This window comes from Myotis davidii, unplaced genomic scaffold (assembly GCF_000327345.1).
Source record: "Myotis davidii unplaced genomic scaffold, ASM32734v1 scaffold217, whole genome shotgun sequence".
Lineage (NCBI taxonomy): Eukaryota > Metazoa > Chordata > Mammalia > Chiroptera > Vespertilionidae > Myotis > Myotis davidii.
This window is the reverse complement of record NW_006290034.1, coordinates 4,129,777-4,142,651: the sequence shown is the minus strand read 5'-3', so window position 1 is coordinate 4,142,651 and position 12,875 is coordinate 4,129,777. Positions and strand designations below refer to the sequence as shown.

At 48.1% G+C, this 12,875-nt stretch overlaps 1 protein-coding gene across 1 annotated transcript in view; it reads right to left on the bottom strand.

Moving 5' to 3' along the window:
• The window catches only part of NTNG1 (netrin G1), a 191,581-nt gene that overhangs the window by 19,009 nt on the left and 159,697 nt on the right, over positions 1 to 12,875 (bottom strand). The window contains exon 4 of the mRNA XM_006763114.2: positions 5,827 to 5,853. Coding sequence (XP_006763177.1) covers positions 5,827 to 5,853 — 27 coding nt within the window. The remainder of the gene's footprint in view (positions 1 to 5,826; positions 5,854 to 12,875) is intronic.

The window sequence follows — 12,875 nt, the reverse complement described above, 5'->3', positions numbered from 1 at the left end:
CAATAAGAAAATCGGAAAATTCACATTTTCAAATTTCAATGGGAAAATGCATGGAAACTAAGCAACTCACTCTTCAACAACCATTGGACCAAAGAGAAAATCAAAATGAAATTTTAAAAAACACCTTGAGACAAATGAAAATTAGCCCAGCCAGTATGTTCAATGGTTGAGCATTGACCCATGAACCGAGGTCACTGATTCAATTCCCATTCAGGGCACATGCCCAGGTTGTAGCCTCGATCCCCAGTCGGGGGTATGCAGGAGGCAGCCAGTCCATGATTCTCTTTCATCATTGATGTTTCTCTCTCTCTCTCTCCCTCTCCCTTCCTCTCTGAAATCAATAAAAATATATATTTTTTAAAAATATGGATTTCTGTGTTTTCCCCGGTCATTGAAGTTCCCTGCACAGAAATGGATCGTTCAGGGACCAAGAGGCCCCAGGTGCAGCGCCAGGGGTCGGAAGGGGTCTGCGTTAGAATCAATAAATCCAGATGTCCCTTCTGAGTTCTCTCTCCCCCTTGGTCTGTTATGAGCTTGAGCTGTGGGAGCTAGATGGGCCTCCCTGGCCTTGTTACATGGGCGAGCCCCTCGCTCACTGAGCCTCACTTTCAACCCTCGGCAATGGAGGCCTGTAGACACGAGGGAACGTTCCCTCCTTCTCCCAGGAAGTGGAGCTGCTCACTGGCCAACTCGCCACTGGTACCCCAGGAGGTCAATGGCACCCACACTCTGAGTGTGGGGTTCACAGCTCCGTGTCGGAAGATGCATCCCAGGACCATTCAGAGATCTTGGCAAATGTTGGTTTGAGCTAGAAATTTCCGGGTTCCCCCACTCCATGGAGATAAGGTACAGATAGCAGCTCACACTTAAAAAGTGGCTCAGCATTCTAAAATCACCTGGGACAAGATGAACGCCTGAAACAAAGTCAATTTGCTCAAGGTGGGCAATTGTAGTCAATAAAATTCACGAAGCCTCTCGGATTTTTTTTTTTTTTTTTTTTTAAGGAAGTGGCTATTTCCTCCTCCTTCATTGAAATAGTTGATTGAGTCTTCAGGATTAAGGAAGCAGCTATGTCCTAATGTTCATTCAACTTTCGGGTAACCACCAAGGTTTCATGGACGCGAGATGCTAGTTACACAGATATGAAATGGATCTGAGATGAGGATACTGGGGACATGAGAGATCCGAGTCCCTCCGCTCTCCTCCTAGAACATCAGCAAACAGTTCCAAATGAATGCAGCTTTGTCGCAGAGCGACGCTAGCCCGATCCTTCCCCCGCCTCGTTATATAAAACCTAATTAGTTAAAGGGCAAGTCAAATGAAACTTTTATTGGAGGGATTTAGAAGTATTAAAGCGCAGGGGGAAAGCAAACACGGCAGCTCCCCGAGGGGCAGGAACACTCGGGCGCGCACATGGCTGACCTTGTGGCTCTCACGGCCCAGCTCTCCTCCGTAAACCGGTCGCGAGCAGGAATATCTGGATGCTGCCTGGAGAACAACTTTGACCAGGTCTCCAGCTCTAATGTCTTCCAGCATGAAAACACGCCTGGGCTTTCCCAACAGGCTGCTGGACCCCTGCAGGTAACACTGCCCTGGTTCCCTCGTCCTGCCGATTACATCAAATTAGAGGTGGACCTTTAACTCTGTGATGAAGGCCGTGCTCATGGTAAGAGCAAACAGGAAAACGGAATTGTTTCCCTTATGTGAACGATCGGCTCGAATTGAGCGAGCTGGAGAGGAGGGGATGGCCAGACACCTCCACCCATGGTCTAGGCCAGTGGTTCTCAACCTTGGCTGCACATTAGAATCACCTGGGAATCTTTCTGAAACCCTGATCTCTGGGCCTCATCCTCCGGAAATTCTGTTTCTTTGTTATGGGGTGGGGCCCGAGAAATCAGGATTTTAAAAGGATTCCCAGGTGATTCTAATGTGCAGCCAAGGTGGAGAACACTGGTCTATGCTTTTCATGCCAATCATCTGAAAGTCATTTAAGGAAATCATGTTCACTTGGGTTCACAGAATGTTCCTCTCTCTTTTGTTCCTTTTCAAAGAAATATTTGGATTTATTAAAAAAAAATTCTAAGTTTTCTGAAATGGTGTTTTCGGACGTGATCTTTTATTTCAACGGATGGCCTACCTTTAACCTCCGACTCATCCCTTTTTAAAGCGATAATCACCCACACCAACCTATTTGCACATTAGGCCAATGCTTGCGGTTCTAATTATGTTCTTTATAAGATACTGTTATAAAGACATAATTAGCGAATTCACTTGCTTTTCAGGATGAAGGATCAGATAATATACGTTAGGAGGTAACAATTAGCTTGCCACCTTAACAAAGACGCCCACACCAAACCAACTATTAATTTGGATCAACAGCATCAACAACTGTTCACTTGAATAAATCGTGAGTTTGCTTATAAGGGCATAATAAATGAAGAGAAAAAAGAAAAACCTGAATGAATTACTACTACCCCAGCAGGTAACCAGGGCCCCTAGGGATGATCTATTTCGGGATTCATTCATTGCTGACAACATCACCAGTGTTTTTTCAGCAGTGGCCAAAGCACACAGAAATGACTGAGTTTTCAGAAATCCAGGACCTTTGGGGATGAGTGGACAACCTATTTCCTTATGGAGAGACAGCAGGTACCAATGACCTTAATGGGAAATTTGTATCAAAAACTTCTAGCAGATGATCGGAAAGGATGACCACTCCATCCATGCATTTGAACCCAACTTAATACAGGTGTTGACAGTTCGAGATCCATACCGACATCTATCAGGGCTCCAAAATCTTTAGCCCTTGTATGTATGCGAACTTACGGTTATATACGTTAATAATTTACGTCGATAATAGACATCATTCGTTTTCCTTGAGATGCACTTTGATGATGGGTCTCCTGAGTGATACACCTGTTGTAAGGGCAGCTTTCTATATATACTCAGTGGAACTATGTTCATTGATTCCTTCTGTAGGATACAGGGAACAGCCCTGGCCATGGTTTGTACCTTAGAACCGCCCTTCCTGTGCCCTCTGGAACGGGCAGCGAGTCATCTACCATGAATTCCTGAGGAAAGGAACCGGGCAAAGTGCCTTATGCGCCTACAAAGAAGGAACCGTGTGAATGGCATTAAAGCAGCCTAGAGATACAGTCGTGTCTGATGGCTTTATCGCACATCTCTGGACCGGAAGGCCAGGCAACAAGCAAGCTAGTCCTGCGTGATGTTGGGTGACCCCAGGAAGCTCTTACGTCCTGTTTTCTGGAAAAAAATCTAAGGAAACACCCACGGCACTCCACGGAGAACAGCCAGAGGCCCAGTGAAGGCAGGGCACAGGCGACCACGCTATCTGCTAGAGGGTTTTGGTTAGGGATGCAGGAGCTAAATTTTCCTAATAAATAATAAAGCCGAACACATTTCCCCACGGCACAATGCAGCATCCTTGCGAGTCACCAGTGATTTCAAAATAAAAACAAAGCCCCGCTGAACTGGGATTTCCCGACTGGGCGTGTAAAAGGTCAACATCTGCTGATGCTCGGAGATGAGGCATGAGGTGGAGGCGGCAGATGAGATGTCCCGTGAGCAGTACAGTGAGAGATCCATGCAGCACGCCCGACACGCCCCACACAGAAACACACCCAGCCCCCCAGAACCACTTTCCATCCGTCCATTTCTGAAACGCCAGACAGGCCGATGGCCACAGCGGCCTCACCACCTGCCCCCGCTTGCTTCCCGGGGTTCCCTGTCTGCTCTCAAATGCACGTGCAAATGCGACCCACAAGGCCTGAAAGGAGCAAGTGGTGGGGGTGTCTTCAGTGCCTCTGAGCGCTGCAGGTCCTGCACGTCTGAAGTGGCCCCCCTCCAAAAGGCGCCATGGGCAGTGCCAGCGACAGGGCAAGCCAAAGACTGGCTGCTACTAGTCATAGACTTTATGGCAAAAGACATAAGCGAGGCCGGGAGATGAGTAGGAATTCCAAAGACACAAAGGACCTAGGAGTGTAATACAGGACAATTCTCTCCCATCCATGGAGCCATTTCCTAGATATTTCAGTAGGTGGAGAATTAGGTAGAAGCCGAAAAGGAAAATTTGGCTGGAAATCGGAGAATATACTAGAACTCCGTGACTTGGTTTAATCAACCAAACCGTGGGGAAGCACATACGTTTCTGTTGCACTACAGGCCAATCATCCACCCCCCGGGCTCGTCCATGCTACTGTACCTCAAGGCCTGCATCTGGGTCGTGTCCTGCTCATCTGCAAGCGGCAGCGCTGAGCTCTCGCAGCAGCAAGGCTGCGGGGAGGAGGACGCGGCGTGGCTCCTGGCTCATGGCTTGGGTGGGCCTCCACGTGGCTGAGAGCATGCCGCTGTTTATGGAGCCACCAATTATCTCGGCACAGGCTCTGGCCCCGGCCCCGGCCCCGGCCAGGCTTAACTGATTCGCATCCGGGCGGTCCCAGGCTGGGTAAACTGGTTGCTTTGTGAGTGGGAACACCTGACTGGCACTTACAAGGCTCGGGAAGCGTTTTACCTAAATGATCGGAGAAGGGGGCTGGTCTCGCTTCAGCTGTCACCCTGTGATCACCCCGCAAAGCCCGGGGCCAGGGAGGGGGAGACCACTGAGAATGCCTCTCCTGCTCCCAGGGTGGAGCCTCGGCTTCCTCACGGCTCGCTTTCCCTTTCCTTACTCAGCAGCCAGAGGTTGGAGCCACCGGAAAGGGTGCGATGTATAAAAATGGGTGCAATTCTGCAAAGTTCTGGGGCCTTATCAGCTTTTCAGGCTCATGTCAGGGATCCCTGGTTTCTGTACAACGAGGAAGCTCCAGGCCATTCTCCCCGGACAGCTGGGAAGGGCTCTTTGCAGGGACACCGGGCCTGACTTCCCCAGAGGGTCGAAGGGGCATTTTCCTTTCTATTACTTATATTTCCACGAAAAGATTTCCCGCGGAAATTCCTAGTAGCTTGACTCCTCCGTGCTGCATGTCTTTTTTTTTTTAATCCCTCTTCTCTAGCAAACTTAAAGCTAAGTGATCAGGAAAACCTGGCTCGGTATTTTAGGAGGGACAGACAGACCGATTCGTTTTCCCCTCCATTCCTCCAGAAAGACGGATCAGGGTCAGAAACCTGCTCCTTTCAGGCCTTCACCACGACTGACTGACGCTGCTGGGGTAACACAACCCCTCCCCCGGCTTCGTGGGATTCTCCCTGGATTCTCAGGAACACGCAAGCGTTCACTGGCGTCTGTTCTGATTTTCTAGATGACGGTGGAAACCGTACCCCGTCCAGGGGAGAGCGTTCAATGGGGCTGTTGGTTACTAAGTTTGGGTAAATAGGACTGCTCCTCTTTTCGCTCAATGAGCTAGCCGTGGTCGGCAAACTGCGACTCGCGAGCCACATGCGGCTCTTTGGCCCCTTGAGTGTGGCTCTTCCTAAGCCTTAGGAGCACCCTAATGAAGTTAATAACAATGCACCTACCTATATCGTTTAAGTTGAAAAAATTTGGCTCTCAAAAGAAATTTCAATCGTTGTCCTGTTGATATTTGGCTCTGTTGACTAAAGAGTTTGCCGACCACTAAGGTGACTTAAGCAATGGCCCTCATTGATCAAAATGAAGGACAGCTGGGCTGTGCCTGACCCACAGGCCCTACCAGGTAACCATCTCACCCGTGATCGCATCCCACCTGGGCCGAGAACAAACCCAACAATTCACTCCACCGAGAAAATACTCGTGTCAGAAATGGAGGCGGGGAAAGTGGGTCTGAGGAGCGGAACAACAAAGCGAAGCAAGCCTCGACTGCTTGGTGATTTTTTTTGTTTTTTACTTACTACCAATGCTGGAAATACTGGGGATGCCTAGGGAAAAAGAAAAAAGAAAGAAACGCTGTTAGACATGTACTAGTGCACGGCGTCGTGAACTCAATATGAAAATCTCAGAAACATGACACGCGATGACATTCAGGTCACGAGGACGTCAGCACAGAGAAAGCAGCGTATCTAGCCCTCCGCGGGAGCCATGTTGCTTTCGCTGCAGAACTCCAGAACTCATCCCCGTTAGGAAATCAAGGCTCGACTTACACAGCTGGCTCAAGGCAGCGTCATATCAACCATGTTGTTTGCCTATAACAGTGGTTCTCAACCTTGGCTGCACATTAGAAGCACCTGGGAATCTTTTTAAAATCCTGATTTCTGGGCTTCATCCTCTGGAAAGTCTGTATCTTTGTTACTAATGTTGTGGCCTCACCCCATAGCAAAGAAACAGAACTTCCGGAGGCTGAGGCTCAGAAATCAGGATTTTAAAAAGATTCCCAGGTGATTCCAATGTGCAGCCAAGGTTGAGAACCAGTGGCCTATAAGGTGAACGGACATTGGTATGTGGTTCAAAACATATTCAAAACTAGGTTTCTGTTCTGGGCACAGAGGACCAAACAGACACAGCATGGGCCTCTGCAAATAGACCCACGTCATGGAATAGGTCTCTTTCTATGTGTTATGAGAAGTACGTGTTAGCGGGTGCAAGTCATTTGCCCTGTTATTTGATAAATGTCACATAACCATCATTTCTTATTCCTCTTTTACTCATCAGATATGTGGATTAAACTCCGTAATAGAAACTCAATTCGAGAATACACTAGGTTGTTCCCATCCATCATGGACTTCATAGATTTTTCCAAGGTGTGCGAAGGTGGTGGAACCATTTCAGAACGCACAGAGCTTGGAATAACCGAGGGCATGGATGTAGTGTGCATCCAGATGAGAACTCCTGGCCAATTCCCTAGACGGTTTGGCTCAGTGGACAGAGCGTTAGCCTGAGGACTTAAAGGTCCTGGGTTCGACTCTGGTCAAGGGCACATGCCCTGGTTTTGGGCTTAACCCCAGTGGGGTGGCGCAGGAGGCAGCTGATCCATGATTCTCTCTCATCATTGATGTTTCTTTCTCTCCCTCTCCCTTCCTCTCTGAAATCAATAAAAATATATTTAAAAAGAAGAAGAAGAAGAAGAAGACTCCTGGCCAAGAGCAGAAGCACCAGCTGTCCGGGTTGGGAGCTTTGCTCTTGCACTTGCTGCCTGCGTGACCTTGGGGTAAGTTGCTAAGGCTCCAGGAGGCTCGGTTTCCTGCCTCAGAGTGTTTGCAAAGATGACAGAAATTGACATATGCAGAGCACTCAAAACATGGGTTGGCAGGTAGTACGTGCTAGCTCCATCCTTGCTATGATGACGATTATTGATGCAGTTGGTTCATCAAACAAGCAACCCCATGATAGATATCGCCAATTAACAGTCAGAGATTCATATCTTCTCCACTAAATTCGGGTTGAGAGCATGAGGTGGAAGTTAGACTGCACTGAGGGACAGCCCTGCTCTGCCATCGATGAGCTGGGTGACTGCGGGCAAGCTCCCCAGCTCTACCCGTTTCCTCACTGGAGAGGGGGTCATGATGTCTACCGCAAAGGGCTGCTGTGCGCGTTGAATGGGATAATCCATAAAAGTGTCTGACACACGGTACAGAGTCCATACAAGGCAGCTGTTAATGAGCTGTTCGGACGTGCTGGTTGCATCGTGAAGTGTACGAGCAGGTGGTAACTGTAGGAATCATTAAACTTCTATTTTAGTATTTAATTTTTTGAAAGACTGCCCTCTGCTTATTTTAATTGATCCCTGTAGATTCCTAGCTTTGTTTTCTTTAAAACCAAGAGCTGTTTTCTTATTTCCTCAAAGGGAGGGGAGAAGGAGAAATAAAAGCTTGCCTTTCCTTGTTAACACCTTGGAAGGAATGAGATCCTATGTTCCATTATTAGATACATTAAAATTCTCTAGATTTCATTTATCTTTATTTTTAAAATATATTTTTATTGATTTCAGAGAGGAAGGGAGAGAGAGAGATAGAAACATCCATGATGAGAGAGAACCATTGATCGGCTGCCTCCTGCACGCCCCACACTGGGGATTGAGCCTACAATCCGGGCATGTGCCCTGACCGGGAATTGAACCATGACCTCCTGGTTCATAGGTCCACAGTCAACTACTGATGCATGCTGGCTGGGCCAGAATCTTTCAGTTTTAAATGAACAGAGTTTATGGGGCTTCAGCTCAATTACTGATCCCTGATCAACCCAAACTGAGGACCTCAATTTCCATCTCCCTGTTTCAGCGCTGTCCATGCAGCAGCTCAAGCTGCACACGCTCTCTGCAGAGGGGAGCTGAACTCCTGACCCCACGCTCTGTAAGCTGCCTTGCCACAGCCGACAGTGACTTGGTGCTGAAATTTTCTTTCCTTTGCAAATCCCCTGTTGAGTGAGGAATGATGGCCGCATCATCATTTTAGTATCGATGGCAGCAGGCTCCAAATTTTCCCGTGATTGAAACCCCTGCTCCACTGGGGGAGGCTGCGTGCCTTTTGTAATCCGTCAGAGAGAATGGAAGTTGGGCTGCAGGAAGAGACGTCTCATGTGCTTGCAAACTCAAGGGGAGCTAGAGGGCCATGCATAATGCAAAGAGAAGTTCTCAGTTTTCAGGGTGCACGCCCCCCCCCACCCGCAGGCCATGGAGAGCCAATCCCCAAGACTGATGAAACCCTTGCTGCAGTAAAGCACTTAGACTCATGCAAAACTGTCTCCGTTCCTTCGGGGAGCCCCGCGCAGAGAGCCGTGTTCGCTGCAGCGACAAACCCCCGAAGCAGGGCCATCATGCGATCCTGTTTTCCATCAGCTGACATTTGGATGCTTAAAATTCAGGCTCGTCCTCACGCTGCGGCTGGCCTTTTGGTGAGATGTCACCAGGTGAGCACGTCCTCCTCCATTGCTGTCAAATGGGAATTGCTTCGAAAAGATTTTTTTTCGACTGCTGGTTGGAAAAGAGCTTTTTGAAGTTGAGAACAGCTGACTGCCAAGGGATGTCTACTGGTGTAGTTTCAAATGTTCTTCTTTCCCTCATGTTTCTTATTTAAATCCAAACACCTGGGTTTTGGTTCCCCACAGACAACTGGTGAAGAATTTAATAAACCCATTGCATCTATTAAAAGAGCTTCGAGCAAGTCACGAGGAATCTTTTAAACGTTGAAGGAACATTGATAGGAATACAGTTCATTTCTTGAAAGCGGGCTTCTTCGGGGTGGGGGATGAGTCAATGAGTGAGATCCTATCTCACACCAGTGACAATGCCCTTAAGCCACGGGACAGATGGTTTCAAAAAGGCCCATCGAATAAGTGACCAGACTGCGGCCACCAGGAGCTCTACCTGCAAAAGCCCAGCCAATGAAGACGCGGGTGATGAGTAAGAACACGGGTGTGTTCTGTTGCCATTACTTCCGACGCCCTCCCAGCCCTGGTCCCTGGTCCAAATGGCTGTACAGAGCCGTCTTCTAGGAACTTGAAGGTGAAGGAAAGACCGCCTTCACAGCATTGCGCTGTGGCATCATCGTACAGGGGATCCAATCAGAGATGCCTGAAGTCACCTTATGCCAACAGAAGGGCTCCGGGGCCTGAGTGTACATGACAAACAAGAGGTGGCCTTAGCGGATTGATTGACATCTGTGAAGAATAGTCGGAAGAGGGGCGTCCTGAGGCACATGGTGGCAGGGTGGCCTAGCAGCGTCTCAGGAAGAGGGATGGGGGACCTCCTACCTTGACCTCTGTGCCGCGGATGCTGGGGAGGCTGGCCTGTGGTCAGAGGCATGTGTCAGGGTGTTTCCGCCTGATGTTATTAGCACTCGAGTCATTTACATTTTGTGACCCCGCGCTTGGCAAGCAGCCTTCTGATGATTATCTGGCTCCGCTAGGAGACCGACTCACAGGGGAGAGACTACACTGGTCCTAGGGACTGGGGCAGTCCGGACACCGGAACAGTCCTTCCACACTGTGGGGGAGCAACTGACATGTGGACACACTATCTCCCCATAGAGCTGTCGCCAAAGGGAGACACTGCTGACCAGACTGGGATGGGTCCTGGCGCGGGATCTCAGTGAAATTCAAATGACAACAGCAGCGGAGTGTCTTGTGCACTGACTGTGTTCCTGCCACTCTTCCAGATGCCTCACATGCACGAATTTGTTTCACTTTTATGATAACCCGATGAGGTCAACACTCGGGTGTATTTCGTGGAAATGATATCTAAATGAACTATATCTAAAGTTTTCGGGAGAAACTCACACATGAAGAGCTTGCCCACGATCATGTCAGTAAGTTGGGAAAGAGACTGGGGTTTGAATTGAGTGGTGCTACTTGCTGTTCAGCTGTGGGTGTTGCTGCCATGTAAGGTAGGCACGCTGCATGACCCTTCAAAATGCTAAAGCTTTTGAATTCCAGTGCCCATCTGGCCTGATGAGCTTCCGATAAGAGACTGCAGGCAGGCGGTTGCGTGGATAGTTTGGCATTCGGGGTTTTCTAGATCGGGCCCATGGGCTGGCTCACACACCTAAGGCTCTGCAAGGAAGGTCCTCTCTTATTGGGCCGACAGGCTCTGCATCTGGAAGGCTGGTGGTCCAGTCGCCGAGGCCAGGAAGGCCACTTAGGGAGGCCTGTGAAAACCAGCCGGGCAGTGTGTCATCTCCAGGTGACTGGATGGGCCATGAGCAGCCAGGGAAACAAAGCGAGTCTTTCTCCTACCGTGTTCCCTTCACGTTCTCAGGGGGGCTCTTCCTTAGGAGACTGGGTCCCCTGGGCCCCTTGTGTTAGAGCTGATGAGCAGCGAAGGCCACACTTTCCAGGGGACACAGGAACATCAACAGGAGGTCAATGTACCCACAGGGGTGTGATAGGGTTCTTTCGGTTCACTTATTCATTCACCAGATAATTAATTCCATAAACACTTACAGAAAATAGATGGCCCCATTCTTAAATGGCTAGCATTTTTAGCTCCTGAAGTCAAACAGAGCTGAGTTTAAATCTTGCTCTGTCATGCATTCGCTGTGGGACCTTGAGGCACCTAACTAACCTCTCTGTGCTTGTGTCTCCTTATTTGTAAAATGGGGGGGGGGGCAGGGAGGATTGAATGCAAGAAAGCACTTCCCAAAGTCTAAAAGCCTCTGGTGAGCTTAATCAAGAGTAACTGTCATTATTATTAGAATTTCGGTGATAGATAATCAATTCTAAGTGTCCATACATTGCCAAGACTCCAGAGGGGAAAGAGCAATCGATGTGGCATGGGAGAGCCAAGGTAGGCTCTGCTGAGGAGCTGACATTGAAGAGCAGTCTTGAAAATGAGCAGAATTTCCATTGAGAGCAGAGAGAAAGGATGACTTCGGTATCCAGGGTGTTGACTTTGAGATTTGCACAGCTGGAAAAATTGTCTGGATTCATCAGAAAAACTCAGGCTATAATTGGTAGATTACTGTTAAACCAATAATACCAAGAACTAAAACCCAGGTATAGATCAGAATATCAAGGAAGTAAAAAACACCTGTAGATCGAGAAGAGGCGGGGGGTGGGGTCAGAAAATGTACAGCAAGGGCAGAGGGGGTTCTTTGAAGGCAAAGAAACAACAAGTAGAGATCCAGGGAGAGAAGCAGGAGAGAAGCAGAGACCAGAGGAAGCCACTGAGGTCCCCTGAGAAGCAAGATGGGGTCAAGACCCAGCTGGGCTCTGGTTCAAACGCACCGTCATCCGCGTCTATAGCGTGAGAACAGTAGCATCTTCCTATAAGGCTGTTGTGAGTTAGGAATGAGCTAACGCACTTAGAGCACTTTGGAAATTGTCTGGATGATGACACATATGCATTAACCTGGGAAAATATAAACCGGTCAATGCAAATGTAATACCAGAGAAAAGAAGGGAGCCACCGCCAATCACTTTCCCTCACTCCGAGGGGCCCTGGCTAGTGTGCAACAGCTCAAGTTGGATTTCTGAGCAAACAAATAATGTCAGTGTCAGACCAATTTAATTTTCTTTCTTGGGAGAATATCAGACCGTGTAGGTGGAGGGAAAGGGGAAGATTGGATACAGCTCAGCTAGCTGGGCTTGCTGTCTGCCTCCATGACATTTCTATCTGCAGCCTGAAGAAACAGATTAGAATAGCCTGTCCTCCAAAGAGTAGTTTAGAAATAGAAAGTTATTAGTGTCCCATGAACAAAGAATCTGGGAAACAGTAGATTAAATTGGCTACTTGACTACAGGATTCTCGAATTTTTTAAATAAGGTAATGTGAATAGCTAAGAATTAGGATAGTGGACAGCACTTTTCAAAATTTTTTGGCCATTAAATTCTTTTAAGGGTCATAGAACACAGCTTGGAAAGCAGTTTGGTAATATTATATTACTAGAGGCCCGATGCACGAAATTCATATAAGGGGCTTGGCCCTTGCAGACCTGGCTTCGTCCGGAAGGTTGTCTGGAAGTTTGTCTGGTCTTATTAGCATATTATACTTTTATTATTATAGATCTTTCCTAGAGTGATAGTTTTTAAGGTTTATCATTATGTTTGCAGCATCTCTATGTAGAAAAATATTGTGTGTTATTCTACGGGGATCAGAATTGAAAGAGGTGCGACTTAATTCTTTTATTCATGAGCTGGTCAGTGAGCCTCCAGAGAATCTGGACGGAGTTGCTGTGGACTCAGAAGCTAGAAGAAGTAGCATTCAAAACAGAATTCCCTCAGAAACAGCATGAAGATCAACAGGGAAAAGGAGAGAGATGTCTTACCGATAAAACATCATTTCTACCCATTTCTGTAAAGAAATAAGGAAGATTTCGATGCGCACATCCAGGATCACCCAGCACAGGTGTCATCCCCAAGTCACCGAGAAGTTGATGCTGAGAGGACGGAGGCCGCGGCCACTTCTTTTTTACTTCTTAGGTCTTACATTTTTGAATTAGGATATGGCATAGCCTAAGTGTCCCTCCTCGAGAGCTGACTTGTAATTCACCAAATGGAGTCGTCTGTGTGT